The 21836-nt window shown below is 44.9% G+C and overlaps 1 protein-coding gene across 4 annotated transcripts in view; it reads left to right on the top strand.

The window, feature by feature from the left end:
- Window positions 1-21836, top strand: part of GDPD5 (glycerophosphodiester phosphodiesterase domain containing 5) — a 173833-nt gene that overhangs the window by 54993 nt on the left and 97004 nt on the right. For all 4 annotated transcript variants that reach the window (XM_041118380.1, XM_030043140.2, XM_030043142.2 and 1 more), the window contains exon 2: window positions 7990-8164. In XM_041118380.1, coding sequence (XP_040974314.1) covers window positions 8048-8164 — 117 coding nt within the window. In that variant the 5' untranslated portion in view covers window positions 7990-8047. The remainder of the gene's footprint in view (window positions 1-7989; window positions 8165-21836) is intronic.

Below are 21836 nucleotides of genomic sequence, written 5' to 3'. Positions count from 1 at the left end.
CATGGCTTTTCTATCTACGTCCAACTTTCTGTTGGCTTTCTAATTTCTGAGCATGAAGCAGAACTCATTTGAACTGGCTGCACTGGTTTCCAGTGAACAGTCATTTAGAAAACAGGTGGGCATAACTCATGGGGTTCCTTGCATGCATCTGCCCATTTTCATCTGTTATCAGCTAGGTCTCCATTTCTGAATATCTCTCCAAGAAGAATCTGAACTGAGCATGAACTGGATTGTTCGTGCCTTGTCCATCCCTAGTGCTCTTTGCCAAGACAAAGAAAGTAGGTTGATCTTTGCCTTGGACATCATAGCTGGCACCTGGGGTTATTGCAGAACCTTGTTCTTGCTGTTTTTTGAGGATGTATAGATGCAAACTGCTGTTTAGATAGAAATTGAACTAAATGGGGAATTTTCTTACTGGGACTAAGTTTGCAACATGGGATCTCCTTGAGGGCATGCTTGTAGGAAAGGACTCTGCTGTGACCTGCCAGTGCAGGTACAACCTGAAGTCAGGCAATGTGTGACCACCACCACTGCCGTCACAGACAAAAATGCAGCACAGTCCTACTGATGTTAAAAAGATCTGTGTAGCTGGTATTGGTTGCTTCCTGGCTTGGTTGGGAGGGAGAGAGCCTGGCTTTTCTTAACAGCTTTGACTGTAGCAGATGTTGGGTTTTCAGAGCTGCGCCGAGGCCTTGACTTGCAAGGTTTTATTGCAAAGGCTTGTGCAGAAAGCAGAGATTGCATTTGATTATTGCTCTGCAAGAAGTTTGTACAGGTTTTTCCGGTGTCCTTTTTCCGCTTCTTCAACACTTTTAAAATGTTAGGCACCCAATATGCCCTTAGTTTGTGGAAAACATTAAGAAGCTAGATTGCAGAGGGCGTTAGTATGTACTGTGCTTATTTATTTAGTGAGATTAAAGTCTAAGTTTTTATTTTGTAATCCCTTTGAAGTGTTTATCTTTTGAAGTCTGAATTTTCATTAACTGGAAATGTACAACCCCCAAACTACATGCTGCCCTAGTTTCAAAGCGTTAATTTTCTTAAAAATTTAAGAACAATAAACAACAGGTCAGACCCATAGGGGCTACACGTCAGCCAGATCCTGACTATTTGGGTCATTACTTGCTACTTCGTGAATCAAAGTGGCTCTGCAGGCTGTCTCCCTGGATTAGGATGTAGTCATAGGGTTTTGGCGTCACCAGGCATCAGGGAGACAGTGATGTTCCCCTTCAGAGGTGTAAGAGTTGTCTGATAGATCAAGACATGGCCTGTAGACCTCTAAATTTTTTTTAATATTTTTTTTTTAAATTTTATTTTTTCCCCTCCTATTTTCTGTCACTGGGGCAGCAGCACTTGGCTTTTAGAACAAGGGTGTTTTGCCACTGTGTGCTTTCCTGCCTCGATTCTCATCCAAAAGGTTCCACTTCCATGCACAAACACGCATGCACATGGAGAGGAACACTTTGCTTCAGATTATCTTCTTTTTTTTGTTGTTTGCCAGGGAAAAATTTTAGATAGTAACTGGCATTTTAAGGCATCTGCTGCTTTTATTTGTGCAGGGACTCTACAGTGTTATCTGTATAAAACTGAATGTTTGTAGCCTGGGAAAAGTGGGAGGGAGACCTCTCACCCAACCCAATTTCCATTCCCAGAGCAGAGCATAAACAAGAAAGAATAATCCCACTGGGTCATCAAGAGGTCTTCAGCAATCAGGGGGCCATCACAGCCGTTACTTGGGCACCTTCCATCACCGAAATGCATCATCTCAGCAGTTGAGGCTCTTTATGGCTTTGGGGTGTGTTGTCTTACCATTCCCGCCTTGAAATTAAATCTTGGTCGTGCAAGTTGAGATGTTCTGGGTCTGGGCCAACAAAATGTGGAAAGTACTGCTCAGTGTGTGTGTGCATATAGATTGCCTCCTGCGGGAACGGCTGTAGCAAACATCCCTCTGTAAGAGTTTTTCTGTTATTAAACAGATGGGGATATTGTCCCTCTTCCATTTCCATCTTCCAAGTCAGGGAGAGTGAAATTGCATTACTTTGGTTTGGATTAGTTCAGTGTATTAAAGAAAAGATTGCTATGAAAACCATGAAAAGTCTGTGAAAGTCACAAGAATTTAGATCAGTTCCTTCTAATGCTTTAAATCATTTCAGTCCTTGCTGGGCAAGAGAAAGGATTTCTTTTTTGCCCATGGAATTGGAGGGTTTGCTCTGTGTTAACTTCTACTGTTTAGAAAGTGTTTAAGGAAAATCAGTTTTTTCCAGTATAATTAGGAAAACAATTGACAAGAACACTTACAAGAATATCAATAGGGATAATTGGTTATCAGTGATGTTTTCACCTAATCTGTATAGGTAACTATTTGCTTAACAAGGTTTTAAGTGTAACTAGCTTGATAGCAGTTTTAATAAGAGATGGAGATGTTGAAATTATACAGAGATTCTTGATAAACAGTGATCCCATGAGTCACCAATGAGAGGAAAAACACTTCTTTTTAATGTGGAAATTGGTAGAATCTGTCACAGCTCTTTTAAAATGGGTTAGCTAAAAAAAAAAAAGATAAATCTCAAACAGCCTTGGAGCTGCATTTATTTGCATTGCAAGTGGAGCAAGTTTCCTTGGGCCTGATTACTGAGAGATTGCACATCATGTGCTTGAAGCCTGCTTGGCTATTGAATGTCCCACTGCTGCGATGGCCTTTTGGCCTCTCCAGATATGGAGGTAGCACGTGCAGGTATGGCTGTGATGGCGATGGCATTTTTCTGGTGTCCCCTGTGCTCTCCAAAGAAATCTGCTCCTCTGAAACCACAGGAGCCTCCTCAAGGAAAGCCTACGCTTTTCATTCATTGGGTCTTTCCAGCCACTTCTTGATGGATGGAGATGTTGTAGAAGACCACGGGTGTCCTCCTCTCCCCAAGTACTTGGGTTTTGCACACTCCAGCATCTCCTTAGACTTCAGGATTCATAAGCATGCATCAAAGCATCCTTGGCTATGTTTTGGTTCTTTTTGGGATGTGCTGATCCAATTTAAGAGCCCTTGGCAGCCTCAAGCAATAAGTCATGTGCTTATTGTACTGAACCAGCCTAGGGTATTTGGAAGAAGGCTGGAGGTAGCAGGTCAAGGTAAGGCAGGCAGGAACCCATAGCTCCCAGCTCCCCCAAACCACCCTGACCAAACCACGCAGGTATTCAGAGTAGAGCTGTTGGTAGTGTCGTTGGATGTGCAGTAAGCTGCTTGTCTCTGGGCTATTAAAAGATTCGTCCCAAGATGCTGAATGAGATCAGTGTGACCTGTGTGAAACTGGGTTGATAGAAAAAAAAACCTTAAAGGGGGATTAGAGGGGAAGGCTTGGACTGTACCAAGCCCTGTGAAAGGGTTAGATGCTATTAAACCTGCTATTCCATGGCTTTGTTCACATTATTTACTCGGTGCACTTCAGGACTCATGCTGTTGCTCTTCCCTTTGCTAAAATGATGGCATTGAGATGGTTTAACAATCAGTCTTGATTGCTCTGTTCCCTCTCTGCTCCAGGTTTCTGAGTATTGCTTGAAGGCTACAGGGATGGAGGAGTTAATTCATGTAGACAAAAATCCAAATTTTTAGGCCAGATCTCCCCAGAGAGCTTCCCTTTTAAATTTGCAACTTGAATTCTCTCTTGCCTTTTTTTTTTTCCTCCAAAGCTGTTTGGAAAGGAATAATGTGTCACAGGCTGTAACGGATACCTACAGTCCAGTGTCTCAGGAATGCACTGTGTGCTAATTAGGCATCCTGGAGCCTTCAGAAAATGCTCCCGCTGTATTTGCAGATGGACTATTCCCTGCTTCCCCTTTTTGGGCAAGCTGGCTGGCAAACTCATTCAGCTCGAAGAAGTTTGTAGCCTTTGCAGATGATGCATCTTTAAAGTCAAGGTTGATAGCTTATGTGGGTTTGTGTTTTCTATTTAATTTTTTTCCCTCCATCTCGTGCACGTTGCTGAATTTGAATAATTAATGTATGTTGTCTTGCTTCCTGTTTTCATTTCTGTATGTAATGCTAACCAGCAGAGGTTTGAATCATTCATAGCTTGCTTTCTCCACCTCAAAGCTGTAGATGTCATGGGAACGGTGATTGTAAGGTACGGACTTTCTGCTTCTCTCCGTTAAATCCATTTCTGGAAGCAGGATAAGTAAGTATTCAGCCTATGATCTTGGCTAAGCAAGGACCTCCGGACAGATGGTATCGGGGTGGTTTCTCTTGAGCAGCATCTTGCTTGCTGTGCTTCAGTCTCTTTTTGCATTTCTTGTTACTACTCAGGTGTCTGTGTGTGTGGTGGGGAGGATGGGTGCTGTGTTTTGTGTTTTCCTGTTGTGGGCTTTTCTGCATCTGCTCATGATGTTCACAGAGAAGAGGGAATGATTTTAGGCTTGTAGGTTGTGCCTTGTGCAATTCAACTGCATTTAGGAATGGCTTTTCTTGAAACTCACGTTGGATTTCTTTTCTCTGTGCTTCTCCTGACTGCTTTTATGGAGAGCAGCCTGAATCTGTGGGCTTCCATAGGATCTGCTTGTGCTGGGGTTCAGCGAGAGGAACCAAGGTGGGAGCTTCTCTTGGTGGCTTATGGAGCCTTTTCAGCTGTAATTTTCCCTAGCTTGTAATTTTTATCCTCTTGGTTGTTTTTAGTAGATTCTGCTGTTCTTAAAACCTTCCAGCAGTGCTTTCTGGTGATGGTCTTGGTGGGCAGGTGTGCTTTTGGGTTCCCCTTTTGTACTGAAAACACTTGTGTTCCTCCTGTACTCTGCCAGGAGATTGGGAGATGCTGGATTAAATGCTGGTGTGGGAGGTTGGTAGATCCTCTTCAGAACTGGACAATAAACTCAAAGCTTTTGCATCTACCCTGGCTGTTGGTGTTCCTGGTAGGATTTTTTTTCAGGGGGAAGGATTGATTGCTGGTCCCTCTCCATCTCTGATGTGCACTCATACCTTACTAAAGCTATGTTGTTTGAAAAGGCTTTGGTGCCTCCAATTATCTCTGGTTGTGCAGCAAAGTTCATGCATTTAATGGATGGCTTTGGATATGCAGTCACGAGAGTGGTTTGTATCCTGAGCAGTTGAATTGGGGGTCCTGGTGATAGCCCTGAGATGAGAACTCTTCATGTACCTGCTAACTGGTGGGGCTGGCCCAAACTTGCCCCATTCCCTTCCCAGTCTTATCCGTTGCATCCTGTGAGTTGTGAAGTTTCTGCTAGGAACTTTAATAAATGCTTGAGATTCAACTTTGTTAATGGAATGATGGATCCATAACATGAGTTATGTTATTTCCAAAGGCCAGCCTCTGCTCTTAGGCTCCTACCACTTCAGATGATCTGGATTGCTATTTGAAAAGTCAGGGTTTGCCAGCTCTGATGCCCTGTATGTGTGTGGCTGGTGTACAGCACCACTTCTCCGAGTGTCTGGGCTGGAAAACAGCTACGGCCTTTCCAGAAGAGTGGAGTGAAGAAATGGTCGAGTGTGCCACTTGTGTTTGTGTTTGCAACGCAATTCTTGTAAGCTAGCAAATAAAATATGTGGTCAAAGCTTTTAGAGAGAGAGGTGGTCTGTCTGCCCTCTTGCCGTGCCTGACTAAAGCAGGAAGACGTGGAAATTGGGAGAGATGCTCTCCTTTGGAGATTAACTTGTGAAGGATTTCTCATAACTGTAGCCTACTAGGTTTTTAGGATGGTAATATGGGGCTGGGCAGTGGAGTTGTTAATAGGCTGTGCATAACTTTTACATCCTGCTTTTGTCCCACAACATCTTGTACATCACTTGCTGCTTAGCATCTTCAGGGCAGAGATTAGGGCTTTGTCCAAGACCCTTAAATAGCATCTAATTTTGGATGTCCTCAGTGTTTCTGCCCTATTCTAACTGACAGTTGTTTCTGCCCACAGTGTGCTGCCGGCATGTGGGGAAGGCAGACCGGGGAAACTCATTTTGTAGGGACAATCTTGCAGCAGACAAAAGCTGAAGATGGGAGGCAACTTGTGCAGTGACTAATGCTGAGCTTTATAAATAGCATGAGAAGAGATGAAACACAGGCAGGGAGGTGACCTCAAGCATGAGGCCATGGAGGTAACACAGCAGCGCTTAGGGGCAGATGAGCTGGGAGAGCACGGGGTGACATGATCAGCAAACAGCTCCCGTTTCAAACTGGATGTGTTTGTGCCTCTGTCCTGCATGTCCTCCCTGAGGGGATGAACAAAACCGTGTGGGGATCTGGGCCAGCTACAAACGGATATACAAGTCCTGCATGTCTCGCGTCTTCTGCCTGGGTCGATGCCTCGAGCAGCGCCCAGAGCATTATAGAGAGGTTTGTCGAAAGGACAAAGCTACGTTTTGTGGGTCTGCGTAAGAGAAAGGCAGAGGACCTATGGGTTGTGGGCTCTGGAGACAGCGCGGTAACGGTCTGATGGGCTTTGAAACCACGATGACCGACTAGCAAGATCTGTCTGCCTCCAGGATGATGAGTCCTGGTCAGAGAAAGTCGGCACAGGGCTGTCCTAGGCTGTCAGCATGAAGCACAGAGCGTCAACGGGCACAAAGAAGGACAGAAGCTGGAAGGGTTGAGCTGTCTGTGTCCTCGCTGACATTTCTAGACTCTGCCGCGGCGTTTGCAATGCCTGTGGCATCCCCTTATGCATCGGCCGAAACGAAAAACAGCCAACCCCATCCTTGGAGGCTTCCTTCCATGGGATGTGGCCATGAAAGGCTCTTCGGTGGCTAGGTTATCTCCTTAAGCCCTGTCATGCTTTGCTGATGCCAGTGAGGATGTTGCTACTCGCAGCTGCCATAGCTTTTTGCAAGACCTGAGCACTGGGGATCCTGCGTGTAAGGAAATGAAGCATTTACCCTAGAGAGGGTGCGATTTCCTGACTGCCCACGTAGCACGCATGCAACTGCATGCTCTAGAAAGGTAGCTAAGGGCTTTGCAAGCTCAACTGCCGTTGAGCATCGCTTGTAGTGTGCCGTCTATCCACGCAACAGCAATGTGTGGGGCTGTGGGTGTACACGTGTGTACCAGGAACCTGTGGAAAACCCCAGGTGGGAGTTAAGTACAGCTGAGAGCAGCATGACGTCACCAGGCTGGCAAATATTTGCTTTGAGGTTCCCATCCCCGAACGCTGACTCTATGAATTAGTAAGAGCGTATGATTACTTGGTCTGTTCTTGATATGAATCTTGCCAGAGACAAAAGCAAGCATCTAAATATATATATAAAAAAACCAACAAAACCCTGTGACGCACAAAGCCTGTAGTCGATGGAGCGGAGTACTTCCCTTGAAACAGTGATGTTCCCACGCATGGCAAACAGAGCAGTTGTATCGGAGTCAGTCTGGTCCTTTGGGAGAGAGGGCTGTTTGGTGGAGAGGGGATCTTTCTCCTGGGTGAAGGCTGCAACCAGCTCTGCATCCCTGTGAGCCCTTGCTGGAGATGCATATAAAGGGAGAGGGTAATACCTGCCTCTTCCAGCATGCGCAGAAGTGTTAGCTCTTCATCTGGGACTGTTTTGCAGACTCCATAGGATGCTCAAGATAAACTGATTTAGCTTGGCTGGGTTTCAAGTTTGCAGAGGTCTCTGAATCAATTTTAAGGTTGTGCTTGCGGAGGGTATGGTTCTTTACATTTCAATCATTCATAAAAATCTAATCATCTGGTCTGTAAATAATCTATCTACTGCTCTTGTCCTTGTGTGGCTTTTCTTACTGATAGCTCCTATGAATACATTTGCTTTTAGTGGTGTGGGAGAAACTGCACAAGGAAATAAAACTTGCAAACTAATTAAACTTCTTGGTCTTGTTGAGTAACAAGCTGGAGATGTTGGCAGGGCTGGGAATAGATCTGATTATCATTCCTCCTCTCTTAATAGCCAGAGGACATGGTTAATTATTAAATTGCTTGTTAACGTATTGAAATATTGCTTGGCATTTTTAATTTCCTTTTTTCACCCCCTTTTATTTTCTCCTCTTGCTGAAGGGCGCTCCCAGGACCTGATGGATTTCTGATACCTCGCTCCTGAGGGGCTGGAAGGAGCATGGTTAAACACCAGCCGCTGCAGTACTACGAGCCGCAGCTATGCTTGTCCTGTCTGACGGGGATCTACGGCTGCCGCTGGAAACGGTACCAGCGGTCACATGATGACACCACCAAGGTGGGTGGTTGACCATGTCACCTCTTCCTAGTGACTTTGGGATGGGTGTGGATCTTGGTTGAAAGGGCTGGATATTTGATTTTTTTCTTATTGTTGGCTTGGATAGACCATGGAAACCACTGGCCCTGTGGCTTGGAGGTCAGCGAGAAGTTCTCACCATGTGGTTGACGTAGCAGAGGGGCATGGTTAGTTGGTCGTGGTTCTCAAAGGGATTGAGTAGTATGGATTTGGCCAAATCTGTATTTTCCTTTTGGTGTTGGGGCAGACTTCTGTTTTGCTCCTTGCTCTGTGTCTTACTGGTGAGCTTGTGTTTCTTTGGCTGAATGTGTTGGACCTGCATTTCTGCCTAGTTTCTAGCTTCTGTGCATGTGAAAATAAGTTTGTAGGTAGGGAAAGGCAGCAGGATGTGAGAACTAACTGGGAATAAACGGCAGAGCTGTTAGAGGTGACTTTTCCTTCCCCTGGATAAATGCAGTTTTTAAGAGCTCTGGCAGAGGGAATCCAGGCAGCAGGGCTGGACTTGCGCTTTCCCTGTTGTTTGGGGCTGTGAGATGGGGTCTCGTGAGACCTGACTGACGTGTTTATAGGAAGAAGTGTGGAAAAAACTGCTGTCAAAGCTGTCCTGTTACATCTTCTGGCTAATGGTTGTGTATTACTGTTCTTCTGTGCTCTCATGCTGTCTGGGGTTTTTTTTAGCATGCTTACTACTTAAAGAAATAAAAAAAACCCCCAACCCAAAACTTAAATTTCATTTCTTCTGGCAATGCTCCCAGGAGATCCTTTCATTGCTTTTTTGAGGGCTTAGTTTTTGCTCCGGTGACAGTTAGTTTCTCTGTTTTTATTTTTAAGTCTATAACCAGGGATCTTCCTGGCTGTGGAGTGCCTTTCCTCTGGAAAAGAGGCTGTTAAGGAGAAAACGCTTCTGGGCAGCAGATCCCATGCCAAAAATATGCTCCTGGTTCTGAATTGCATCGATTGTTGGTGGTGCAGCTTGGCCGGGAGCTCCCATGTGAATTGAAAAGTCATGGCTTGCGTTTGTGCAGTGTAAAACAAATTTCCTTTTGCAAAGTAGAAATGTTTGTGCTGTTTTTCCTCTGCTTTCAGTCTGGCTAGCTTGGTCGGAGTGACCGCTTCTGAGCCAGCAGAAGTTTCCTTTGAGCAAATACCCGGGCACATCTGTAGTGGTGGGTGTAGGTAGGTTTTTAAGACTTTGTCAGGAAAACAGTGGGATGTAATGTCTTGGCATCTGTGCATGTACTTAAATACTCAAAAAGCCTAATTCTGTATGCCTTGTGAACCAGAACATTATGCTTCGTAGCTAAAAAACCATAGAAAAAATGCCATTGACTTAATTTGTCAGTGAAAGGTGACTCTGCTTGCAGTGATTTATTTTACCAAAAAATATCAGTGGCAGCCTTCCAATTCTACTTGTAATTTCAATTGTTTTTCTAGTGCAAGAAAGGAATTTGTTGTGTTTAAAGGTACCTGAGCTAGGCTTAAAAATATGTCCAGTCTCTGAGTTGGGCTTTTTAAGGTCTACATGAGGCCTCAACTTCCACTTTGTTGAATACAGAAATGGAGAAAACAGCTATTGCAGGAGCAAGAGAAGAAAGTCTAAAATGAGCTACAGGCTTTGCAAAACCAAAGTATGAAGAATCTGTTCCCATCTTGCTGTCAATGAAGTGCCTTGCAGGTGTTAGTGCTGGAATGAGCTGGATTGTAACACTATTTGGAAGGGGAAAAATGCAAATGAAGGCAAATTGTCCTCTGTTGGACAGGTCTATTTGCATGTGCATCTGCAGAGAATGGGTGTGACCTCTAGGATATGTGTAAAATGAGTGAGAAACTTTTTTCTTTTCTTTTTTTTTTTTTTTTTTTTAGCTGCAAAATAGTCCTTGGCTGTTTGTGCAAGCAAGGTAACTTCTACGGGCTGAAAACTAGTATTGGCATCCCTCTGCCTCTCCAGGTGGGGTGGGAGAGAGTTTCGTGGTATCACTCAAATTCAGGACCACTTGTATGGCAAACTCCAATCTCTGCAGCTGAGTGAAGCTCCGAAGCAGGGATGGACTTACCCCAAGATACAAGGTGCTCCCAGCACTGGGGTTTAGTGATCTCTGGTCTGCATGAGAGAACTTCGGGGAGTGTGAGAACTTGCCAAGATCCCAAGGTACTGGATTGGGATAGGAAGTGTTACATATGCTAATTGGCTCCAGCTGATTGATGTATATCCAGCCACAGTATTTGGGTGTATCTGTGAAAGATTAACCAGGAAAATACCATACCATAATTTAGGTGCCTATTTGCTTTACACAAAGGCAGTGGCATATTGATGATAATACCTATTGTATTGCCCTGTATCTGACCCTAGAGAAACTCAGCCACTGCAAGACCAGAGTAGATGCAATTGTAGTATAATACATGTTTTCCTGAGCATGGTTTCTATAAAAAGGGGTATGGCATACTTGAGAGGTCTTAAGTCTTGCAAAAATCTAGATCTACCTGGGAAGGAAGGAATAGGGTATGTACATGTTTTGTTTATACCCTGTAATTATCAGAAGGCAAGGCATGTATTCAAAGAGCAAATTTTTTTAGTGTAGGCACCAGCATGATTATCTGCTTTCTTTTTAAAAGATCAAACTTTCTGGAATAAAAGGCCTTCACTTAAATTTGGGTTATGACCCAACCTCGAGTCCTTGAAATCTGCTGATAACTGTGAATGTTTTTCTGAATTGTGCTGCAGCTCAACAGCCAGAGTTTTAATGATTCCTCTCCTTTCCCCCCAAATATATGCAGATCAGGCTTTCTACTACACATTAAAAATTTACATGAAAATGAGTTTTAATTGTAAGCTTGAGTTCTAAGTTTTTTGGGAGACTGCTTGCTAGAATTGTAATTATCTCTTGCTTTCCTCTGACCTTTTGAGAATAGAGGAGGGGCGCTGAAGGCACCCAACCTGCACATTTGGTCTCCTTTTTAAATTTTGAACAGCTGAAAACCTCCTTTTTCTATTGTGTGCCTTCAGCTTTAATGGCAAGACCCCCTTTCATGTTTTTTAAATTTTTAATGTTTTTTTAATGAAAGGCATATAAAAGAGAAGAAATGGTCTTGCTGAGATGCAGACCATTATAATCTGTGGTTGGTGTGAGGAAGCAATTTCTGATCTAACTACAGCTTGTTCGTCAGGTATTCAACCGAGTTAGTTCTTATGAAGTCAGTGCATCATCTTAACAGGGCTCTATTGCCCTGAACACAGAAACTGTGGGTAAATAAGCTTTGGCTTGTAGTTGCCGTATGGGCTTTCAGAGGTCTGAAGTTCAGATGGCAGCTTCCGAGGTAGCTCCCGGATACCACGATCCTGTTGATGGATCGCCAGCAATTAAACACAGAGCGCGGCACTGCTAATTGCAGTGTATAAACACAGTGCTCTGTGCACAGCTTGTGTGCTTCACCCGAAATGAACTGCTGCTGGGTGTTATGACTCTAGAATAGCTCTTGCTCCCGGGGTAGAGTCCAGGGCTGGCTGCAGCATCTTTTAAAATCCATCCAGAGATGTTGCAGATCAGTATTCACGTGGGAGATGTTGATGGGTTGCATTGTATAAACATGAAGTTAAATCTAAGAACTGGTTTTGTTCAGGTTTTTGTTTTTTTTTTTTATTGCTTGCAAAACCATGTTGTCTGTACACAGCAAATATCATACATAGGAAATCATCCTAGGTGGGAGTGGGGAAAGAGATATTCTGTAGAAGAAAATGGCAATGATCATTTTTCATCTATCCAACAAACGGAAGAAGCCACTTTTATTGGCTGGCTGGTTATTTTTGCAGTTACTATGTATTGAAAAATCTAGGGATCTTTATTTATCTCTAGTTCCCTGTCAAATAGGATAAAATACTATCACCATTTGCAAAGGGCTTTGGCTTCTCTGCTTAGTGGCAGGCACAGCTGATGCTGTACTTCCCAACCACGAACTTCCTGAGATAAATGTTGAGGCAGAAAAAAATGTGACTGGGAACTCTTCTTGTCTCCCCCATTTCCCTTGGAAGCTTCCCATGTTTACAAAACTATCTTTTCCTCCAGAAAATTGCCAAGAATAGGCAAGGATAGGTGCCTGGTTTGGTTAGGGTGTATTAAGAAGGGCCATCATCACCTGGGAAGGAACCCAAAATTGGCAGCTTTGGATCCCAGGTGACTGAAATTGCAAGATCCCTGTGATTTTTTTTTTTTATTTTATTTTTTTTTTCCTGCTCTTCAATGTCATCTACAACATTTAAATGGAGGTCTCTTCATGAGCTTTCTGTGAATGGTGCACTTCATGGTACTTCTCTTTTCTTCCTCCCATTTCTTCTGTAAACACCCCTGAGGTGGTGTGAGTGAAAGGAGCAGTATTGGTGATGACTTCTTATACATACGGAAATCCCACTGCTTTCTGAATGCTCTGATCCCACAGGTGTTAACCTGAGCCTCTAATAAACGAGACCCTTGTTAAGAACCTGGAAAGATGGTGAAACTGGAGCTAATGAGATGCATGTCCAAGCTCAGGAGTGGATTTCTTTGAAAGCTTTGGGGGTGGTCAGGACTGATGGCCAATGCAACGTGGGTTGGATTTTGGGTATAACATTGATGTGTTTTTGTCCTTAAAAACACAACTTGTTCAGAGTCCAGCTTAAAAAAATCCCTCTTACCATCTTTCAGTGTAGCTTTGTAGGGCTGAGGCATATATGATCATAGCCTGTTTAAAGCCCCTGTGCCTCCCAGAAACCTCATATTTTTAAAGCTTGTTTTTACACATCCGAGGCATTGCCACCCTTCCTTTCTCAGAGATCCCCATTAATTGCTGATGGGAGCAGCACAGGGACCTGGCCCAAGAGCTTGGAAATGCTGGTTGCTGGTACCCATCAGCTTCTGATGCTGGGAGAGCTACTCCTGATGCCTTGCTTCCAGCACTGCTGTTGTGTGGCATTTCCCCATTGCTGTATTTAGACTCCATTTCTATGTGCCAGCAAGTGTCCTTGCTCTTTTTTTGTTGTCCCCTCCCCAAACGTGTGTCCTTGCAGGTCATCTCTTCCCCATCTGGGATATGGCTCTTCTGGTCCTACGAGTAGCTGCTGCAACCTTTCCCCTTCTGCCTCCATCCTCTTCTGACAGTAATATTCAGTAATTGTAGCGGAGATGTCTCCTCGTTGCTGTAGCTTTGCAGGCTTGCTGCTCCCATCAGTGAAGAGCTGTCAAGCCTGGAGCAATGCCTTGCCTAGCGAGTGCATCAGTTCCTCCGAACCCAGCAGCAGATGCTCCACAGTTTGTGGAGTTCAGGAGCTGCCATGTTATGCGCTGATGGATTGTGGTTTGAGAGTCTTTGGTACCTCATCAATAGAAGGGCAGCAGTAGCTAAATATTACAGCCTCTTTGGAAGCACCTTGGGCCAGGAGCGTTGCTTCATTCACCGTCCCTCTTGACAAACAGGCTTTTATACCTTTGCTGGGGAAAATACCGAGATGTGTTCTCAACACCTTCCTGGGGCTGCTCTGATTTAGTGCAATAAAAACTTAACAGGGCTTGGCAAAGTGCCTCAGCCTTCCTGACCTGAGGCCTCTGCAGCAGATGGGCATGTTGAAGTGGGAGGGAATTGAGAATTTCCCAAGCCAGCCAGTTCTTGCTCAGCACTCTCCAGATACCTCCCTTCCCTCCTCAGTATAGTGTTCCAGCGTTAATAAATGGAATTGCTAATACTCAGGCAAAATACCAAACCCTCCTATGTTTTGTGTGTGAAGTGGCATAAATCCCTCTGCCAGTTTTTTTTTTTTTTTTTTAATCTGTAACTGGGTAAACTGAGGCACGGAACTCAAAGCTGTTGTGAGATACCTGGTGGTGGCCAGCATTGATGAATTTTGAATCCCAAGAATCATCCTACCACGGACACTTCTCCCCGGTACCTGTGAATGTGCTTAGGGGCTTCCTGATGGCACCGGCTGTTGCCCGTGGGTTTGGAGGTGAGGAGCTAGGAACAGCATCTCGTGTGGCACTGTGACCGATGCCACCAGGAATCACAGCTAACTTGGTGGGTCATAGTTGTGTTCGCTGCAGCTTTAACTTGTCTGCCTGTGAATTCAGGCTCTGGGTAATATTATAAGTGGCCCCTGGACGGGGCTGACCTTTTTATAGGCGATTGATTAGCTCATATAGCAGTGGCTTAGAGAATTTCTAATGCTTTGTCGTTACTACTTTATTCAGAAACTTTGAAGCGATCCATGCGCAAGCTCCCTGTGATAAATGGCCAGGCCAGCCCCTCTCGGATACACAAAGGTGCCTTGTGACTTTTCTGATGTTACAGGCCTCCAGGGTTTTATTCAGATTGTGGCATTTCCTTGTTATAGCTGCCAGATGTGCTCCCTCCGACTGTTTTTTCTTTAGGCATTGTACTAATTACATGGGTGAAAAATTACATTGTTGGAGCTCATCATCCCTCCTCCCCCCTGTTTGCTTTTGCACCTTTTCAGGAAGATAGAGCAGATGCTGCTTCTCCTGTCCTCCTTGAAGCAACGGTGTGCATTGTGTTGCTTTAAGGTGTAATTGGGGAAGGTGAGCTCAGAATTACTGAATGTCAGTAGGTTGTTTGCCTAAAGAAACCCACATAAAATGCCCCAGAAAGTCCTTAAGTGGCTGGTGAAGCTCCAAAACCAGAATAGCAAACCAAAAGAAGATTGTAGGGATGGACCTTTACCACCTCCAGTTTTCATACTGGGTTGCACTGAAAACCAACCTTGATTTAACAGCTTAAAACAGGGCTGAATAATTAGTGTGTCTGTAGTCTGTGTAGGCAAGTAGATCTGGGGACTGGTGGCCAAGTGCTGTCTGTGCAGGAAAAAGAGGCTTTGGGCTCTTGATGAGGGGATGGGGGAAGAAGATGGGAACACCACCTTAAAGTTAAGGAAGGATATAGGCATAAAAGGGACCTTCAAACCCTTTAAAGATCCCCAGACAAGTCAGGACAAAACTGGACTTGTCCTGTTTCTGATATTCAAGAAATCTCCATGTATCTTTTGTCCTTACTCCAGCAGCAGCAGCCTGAGGAGATGGCTCTTATACTTTTTTTTTTTCCCCTTTATCTTTGGTTTCCAGACAGAAGTCTAGGCTGCCTCTGCTTCCCAGGAAATCCATTACATGTTATCAGGGGGTTTAGCCAAGCCTTTCCTAGAAAGTATTTGGAAAGCGATGACTTCAAACTTGCCGTGCTCAGCTTGGGGAAGAAGAAAGGCTGATAGCAGATGTGGTTGGTACCTTGAAGCTCTTGAAGATAAAGCCCTGCTGAAGGAGGAAACTTTAAAGGCTTAGATAGTTGGCTGTGAGGGCACTGATTTCTCACCTATTACTGGAGTGAGCTTCTAGAGAGAGACCGGACCAGAGTTTGAGGGTTTCCAGCTGGGGCTGATGGAAGAGACGGGAGGAAGCTGCAGCCCATCGTGTTGTTCCCTGTGCTGGAAAAGCTGATCTGAGACTTGGAAGTTGCACCTGTTGCCAAAATAGCAACCAAAAGTGACCTCAGGTGCTCTGCTTTAGACTGTGAGATGTTCACCCTGATAATTTGCTTTGAGGCTTCTCTCTCTGAATTCTTCCTTGGATGGTTACGGCTATGCCAATGTTTCCATGACAATCGTCCGTATTTTGGTACTTGGGGAAGAAAAGGCTCGATGCATCTATTGCCTCCTGATGCAGCGTGTCCCATCTGGGATACTGCAGTGCAAGACTTGCTGACCACATGTGTGTGTTTGCTTTGTAGCTTTTTTTTTAAAATCTGGATAATACAAAGGTGCTCTCAGTCCATTGATCAGCTACAGACGTGTTTAAGGCAGAAGATACATTAGCTGATACTTTACCTCTTCCTACCACCCAACAAGTGGTTGCACAGAGCAGTTAAAGCAACCCAGCAAGGAGCACAGCTACTCCTAACTTCTGCTCACAATACTGCTGCTGCGTTATCGAGGGTGACACCGCCAGCATAACTGGTACATTATAAATGCTGTGTGATATGGCATGCGTTGGCTGCTGCTGAGCTATCAAAACATGTTCTCCTATGGGCATGTTGTGGTCATAGCAGAGAGATGGGGACAGCTGGGGCATGTGTAAGAGCGGTGGAGAAATACAAAAATGCCCAGAGCCAGATGCATCTCCCTGTCCTTTCTGCAAGCAGCATCATCAAAACTTCAGCAGTGCTCACTTAGCAGGAAAAATTGGAGAGATGCTGTAATGGAGATTAGAAACCAAATTGCCCCTTATGATTTGAATAAATGCTTTGTGCAGATGCCCTGGTGTGAGAGGTGAAGGCAGTGGGTTTGTTATGGCCCACGGGGCAGCTGAACATGCTCGTTAGAAAGCAGCAGCAGCATTGGAGGAGCTGCACTGCTGCTTTTCTTTTGGAGATGGTGTTTTTACATAGTGCATCTCCTAATCCTCTGTTTAAATAAATGCAAGGTGTCTGAACTGTATAGATATGGGAGGTGAGGTGGGGGGAATATCTAATACTTGTAATGTCTCTCCCTGCCTTTAAAGTATCTTGCTGCTCGTGTAGCTGTAAGCCAGTATAAATGAGATATCAAACCCTTCCTAATGAATTGGGCGTTTGCTGTTAAAATTTATTCCCTTAAAGTGAAATGTGAATGATTCAAGATGGTCCATCTGGTTAAAAACATCATGAGGCCTTGAACTGAGGCTTCTGATGCTTTTTTGGGTCCTTTTGTGAAAAGACAAATGAGGAGCTGTGATCCATTGACATAATGGATTGCTGTGCTGTGTCTGTGATATGTGTATTAATTCACTTTATAGTGAAAGACTCTTGTAATTCCTGCTCGGCAAGAGCTGTTAAATGACCTGAACAGATGATCTAAGCCCCATTGGCGTGATATATTTGTGTGACTATAGGCTTTGGAGCTGGGACTTTGCTGGGTCTTCAGTGCTAATCCCCAGACGGCCAAAGGTCACTGGTCACAGAAATTGCTTGCTTTGCTGAAAACCGCTATTAGAGGATGGGTGAATTTGCCCTTTGCCGTGTGGTTTCAATTTGTTAATGTTTATGACTGTAGGTCTGAGGACATGGGAGTTGTTGATGGAAAGATGCTTTTCCAAGCCTGTTTAATTTGAGGTTGGGCACTAAGGCATTGGATGCTGCATGTTGAACATGACCAGTGTGATTCAGAGCTGAATCCCCATGAATGGATGTGTCTGATTATGTTGGAGTGATGGGCTAAATGCAGGAAAATCCAATCGTTGGATTAAATATTGATTTTTTTTCCTTATGGTTTTTAATTTTCCCCGATGCTTGGAATCGAAAGCAAAACTACCCTGTTTTCAGGGCTTTACACATCACTTAAACATCCTTTAAGTTCACCTTTGAGCCCTTCATTTTCCAGGGAGGCTGTGAGATGACACAGGGTGGATGATTGTGCAGGGAAGGGGTTTGAGATGCTCCTCGCTGCATGTGGACACCTCACCCTGCCCAGCCTCCGGCTCCTGCTGCAGGTTTTGCTGAACTCCCTCAGGTTTGTCGCCCTCATGGTTGTGCTGCCTTGCAGGAATTGTGCTGTCCATGTTTGCGGTCTTGCTCTGTTGTGAAACCTGTTTCTTTTGGCTGTGGGAGATGCCTGGGAGTCAGGGAAAAGTGCAGACCTCTCCTTGTGTCTGGGGTTGCAGGTGGGTCTCCTGGGAGCACAGGTGCTGTTCAAATGTTGTCTTGCTTATTGATGTTTGAATGCTGAAATGCACTCAAGCTTCAGCAGTGGTGGAAATTTCTTTTCCCAGTGGGGAAGATGAAAAGGCAGGATTTCTCTCAATTTTTCCCAAGGCTGTCTGCCAAAGAAGATCTCGTCTGAAGTGTGACTGCAGCCAGCCTTTGAGGCTGAACTGAATTTACACAGGATATTGTGCTGTCATTATAACATGTTTTTTCTCCCCTATCTCATTCTCTTCATTGCATATTCCCTAAAGCAGGTCTGTGGTCAGGCGAGCCAGACAGGAATTGCATTTGCTGTGTGTGGTGCTATCAGACCAGACTTTGCAAGGAATGTTACTGGGTCTATCTGGGAATGGCATATTTTGGCCTTCATGAAGGAGCAAGACCTCTCTTAGGCTGGGTAAGAGTCCCGTGGTAGACTGGCAAGGAGCAGAGCGGTGTGCTAGCCTCAGAAACTGGGCTTAATCTGCTAGTATCGTGCTTATCGTTGAGACCCACATCCTCAGACAGCTCCTAGAGAGGCTAGGATAAACCTGCCGTGGGGCAAGGCTGATGCTGAAGCCATTGCCTGCTTAGATGAGCCTGCAGAAGACCATTGCTGGTCACCTTTAGATCCTACTATGGAGGTACAAGCCCAGAAAGTTGGTATATTCATGACTGCTTGACTAAAAGGCCAGGCTGCCAGGCAGCATTCTAAATTACAGTCAATTCAATAAATACAGTTTCAGCCTTAATGGGTTTAGGTTGTGTTCTTCCTCCAAAGCCATTCTTCAATATAAATAGTTGGTCATTGACTGCAGATACTGCAGCCTCCGTAAATTCCTGCTTGTTCCATGTGAAGGATGTTTCCTACTTCAGTAATGCTTGTTTGAAGGATGGGAAATCCCAAGTCCTTGACACCCCAGGAAAGCCACAGTGTTTGATAACTTGCTGTCTGGTGCAGCCTAACACTCTCGGGGTGAGGATGTTTGACTAATGCTGAATCTCTGGCTTAGCCCTGATGTAGGCAAAATGCCTGTGGGAGGGAGTCTGCAAAACCCATTGACTGTTGTGCCTGAGTTAGGATTATGGGCTCAGACTGGGTGATTAACATGCCCTATGATTTATAATGCTTTATAGGTGTCAAAGGTTTTTACTGCAGAGCATCTGCAAAATGTGTTTCAGGCTATAAACAGCCAGCACTGAACTGGAGCTGCATCTGGAGAGAGGGGGGAGGCAGGCAGGTGGGAGACGGGAAAAGAGGGATTTTTTGGGCCATTGTCCCTTAGAGCCAGACCTGCGCTTTGCAAACAGGAGCTGGTGGCTCTGTCAGTTGGGTTTTTCCAGAGCTTTTCCCTGGACACCTGGGTACAGCAATGTCCTTCCAGTCTGAAGAGATTGGTGTGCAACCACTCTTGCAAAATCTTTACCAGTTTGAAAGGTGCTGGGTGAGAGATAAGACTTGGATGCTCAATCAACTCGGGGTTTAACCTGTCACCCCATATGGGAGAGCCTTTCCAGGCTGTCCCTGTGAGTCCCTTGTACTGGTTTTGGCTGAGGTAGAGTTAATTTTCTGCCTAGTAGCTGGTATGGTGCTATGTTTTGGATTTGTGACCAAAACTGTGTTGATAACACAAGGATGTTTTAGATGTTGCTGAAGAATGCTTATACAGCATCAAGGTAGAATATTTACTGAATTCCTTCTAAAAGGGGGGGGGGGGGGGGGGGGGGGGGGAAATGAGGTGGTGGTTCTGCTTGCTTTCCAAACCAAATGTTTTCCCTCTCAGCTGTGTAGTTGCTGTTAGCGCTTTTTAAATTGAATTGGATAACTCCTTTTTCAAAAGAGGCAATGGGAACCTGTACTCCTGCCAGTGCAAACTTCATTGTTGGTAGCTGCACTAACACAGATTAATTCAATGTGTCACTGATTACTTAGATATTTAGTCCTTTCCCATGTCTAGAGCCATAGATGTGTGAATTCTGAAGAGACCAAATGATAGAAGTGAAATAATATTAACATCACGGAAGTTTGACTTGTTGGTCTGTTTTCTGTGTCTGAAGTCCTCTTTCTAATCTCAACAAAGATGGTGAAAAACCAAGGTCCTTTTCCAGAGGAAGGTTTATGTTTCTCACCCAGAGGGAAGCAGTTGTGACCTTGCTGCCCATCAGTCAGACTTGACTCATTTACTTTACTTTTGGGTTTGAACTCACCAGTCTCCTGATCTACTGAGTCTGCTTTCCCAGCGCCTTTTCCTGATTCCCGGGTGTCCTGGAAGAGATCCAAGGACAGTTGTGCTGTGACAGAGCACAAAACATTGGAGAACGACTTTGGAGTGTATCCTTGCTGGGTGGCTGGATGCCCTGGGAGGCTGTATTGGTCAATGGAGAAGGCTTTTTTTCCTTTTTTTCTTCCCCTTGAGTAGAAGAAATTTCCCTGCCTCTCATAAAAGTAGACTTTGTGGGAGTTGATCAAGGATGCTTGTGGGTCCAAAATGACCACAAAAATTAGCTAGATGAGAAGAAAACCTGGCACCAGTGGGAGTAAATGAATGAAAGGGAGGAAATAAAAAGGAGCAGGATTAGCTTGTGATGACGTTCCCTTGTTAAGTGTCTGCAGAAGGACAGAGGTGATGGGACAGAGTAGAAGTTATGCGAGCAACAGTCAGAGTAGATGGGGTCTCCTGCCTTCCCCAGCATGTGTCTGTCACCTGGGACAATCTCCTTCTTTTCACTACTGCTTGGCCCCATCCCAGCTCGCAGCCAGCTGTTCCCACTGAAACTGTGAACGGCTGAAAATAATCATGCAAGATGTTGATGGAAACTAAGAGGTTGTGTTCCCACAGGGCCCTGCTCGGGAACTGCTGATGAGCTGTGCTTTGCAAACAGTCTCCTGTTGGTGTCCTCGCTTTATTTTCAGTGGTGAATTAGATATTTATAAGAAAAATTTAAACTTGGCACCACTTTAGCATTAATTTTAAATGGCTGTGAATAGCAGCCTTCAGGGAAGGGAAAAAAGAAAGTAGAGAGATCTCTGTGCTGAAGAGGTTGAACTTTTTTGCAAAGCCACGCGTGGAGCACAGGTGGTCCAAGAAAGTGGTGTCCTGTAGCTATAGCCCTTCCAAGATGTATATCAGCTTCCAGGGAAGATGTGCGAGTGGATTTGGGTGCTCCCTGGGGCTGCTGGTACTTTGCCAGAAGGAGGAAAGATGCGGTGATGGAAAGCCCAGTTCTTGCCAGATGGAATGGGTGGGAGATGCTGCTGTGCAGATGGTGGGGCACAAGCTGATATATCAGTTGCTGCTGTGGGGAGACAGAGCAAGCTTAGGATGGGGAGGTTTCAAAATGGGGGTGGGCTGCCAAATGTTGGGGAGGAGAGCATGCTTTGAGGGGGTAAAAAGGGAGAATTGGAGGGAGAAGGCGAGGCTTGAGCTGGGAGAGATGCTCCCATGTCCTGCGTCATCTGGGAGAAACCTGTCTAGGTGTCTGCTGTGCTAAAGAGCTTTTTAGAAGCTCTGCACAACTCAGTACAGGGGTGCTCGAGTGAGGGATTGAAATATTTGCTGTAAACTTCAGCCAGGCACAGAGCTAAGCCTGCCCAGTGTTTGTTTCTGCTAATTCCTCTGCCCAAAGACACATGTTTTCCTTCAACCTCATCCCTTTGGTGTTGGATTAATGCAGAATTGAGAATAAAAGATTTGGGCAGAGTAAATTTTCAGTGAAATACAGTTAAATAGGCAGTTGCTTTTAACAGCTGCTGCCATCCTATGTGTTTATGAAAAGGGAGAAATGTTGACATAATGGGAAACAGAAGGCCTACACCAATACCCTCTTCTCTCCCATCCCTTTCATAAGAGTCCTGCCTCTGTGCTGCTGCTAACTAATTTGGAGGTCAGGAGGCGGGCAGGGTACGCTGGGAGTGGGATGCTCTTGTGCACTTTCTTTCACAACTGATGTAACTTTCAATGCATGT

This window comes from Aquila chrysaetos, chromosome 19 (assembly GCF_900496995.4).
Source record: "Aquila chrysaetos chrysaetos chromosome 19, bAquChr1.4, whole genome shotgun sequence".
Lineage (NCBI taxonomy): Eukaryota > Metazoa > Chordata > Aves > Accipitriformes > Accipitridae > Aquila > Aquila chrysaetos.
Note: the sequence above shows the minus strand (reverse complement) of the source record. Positions and strands in the feature narration are given on the sequence as shown.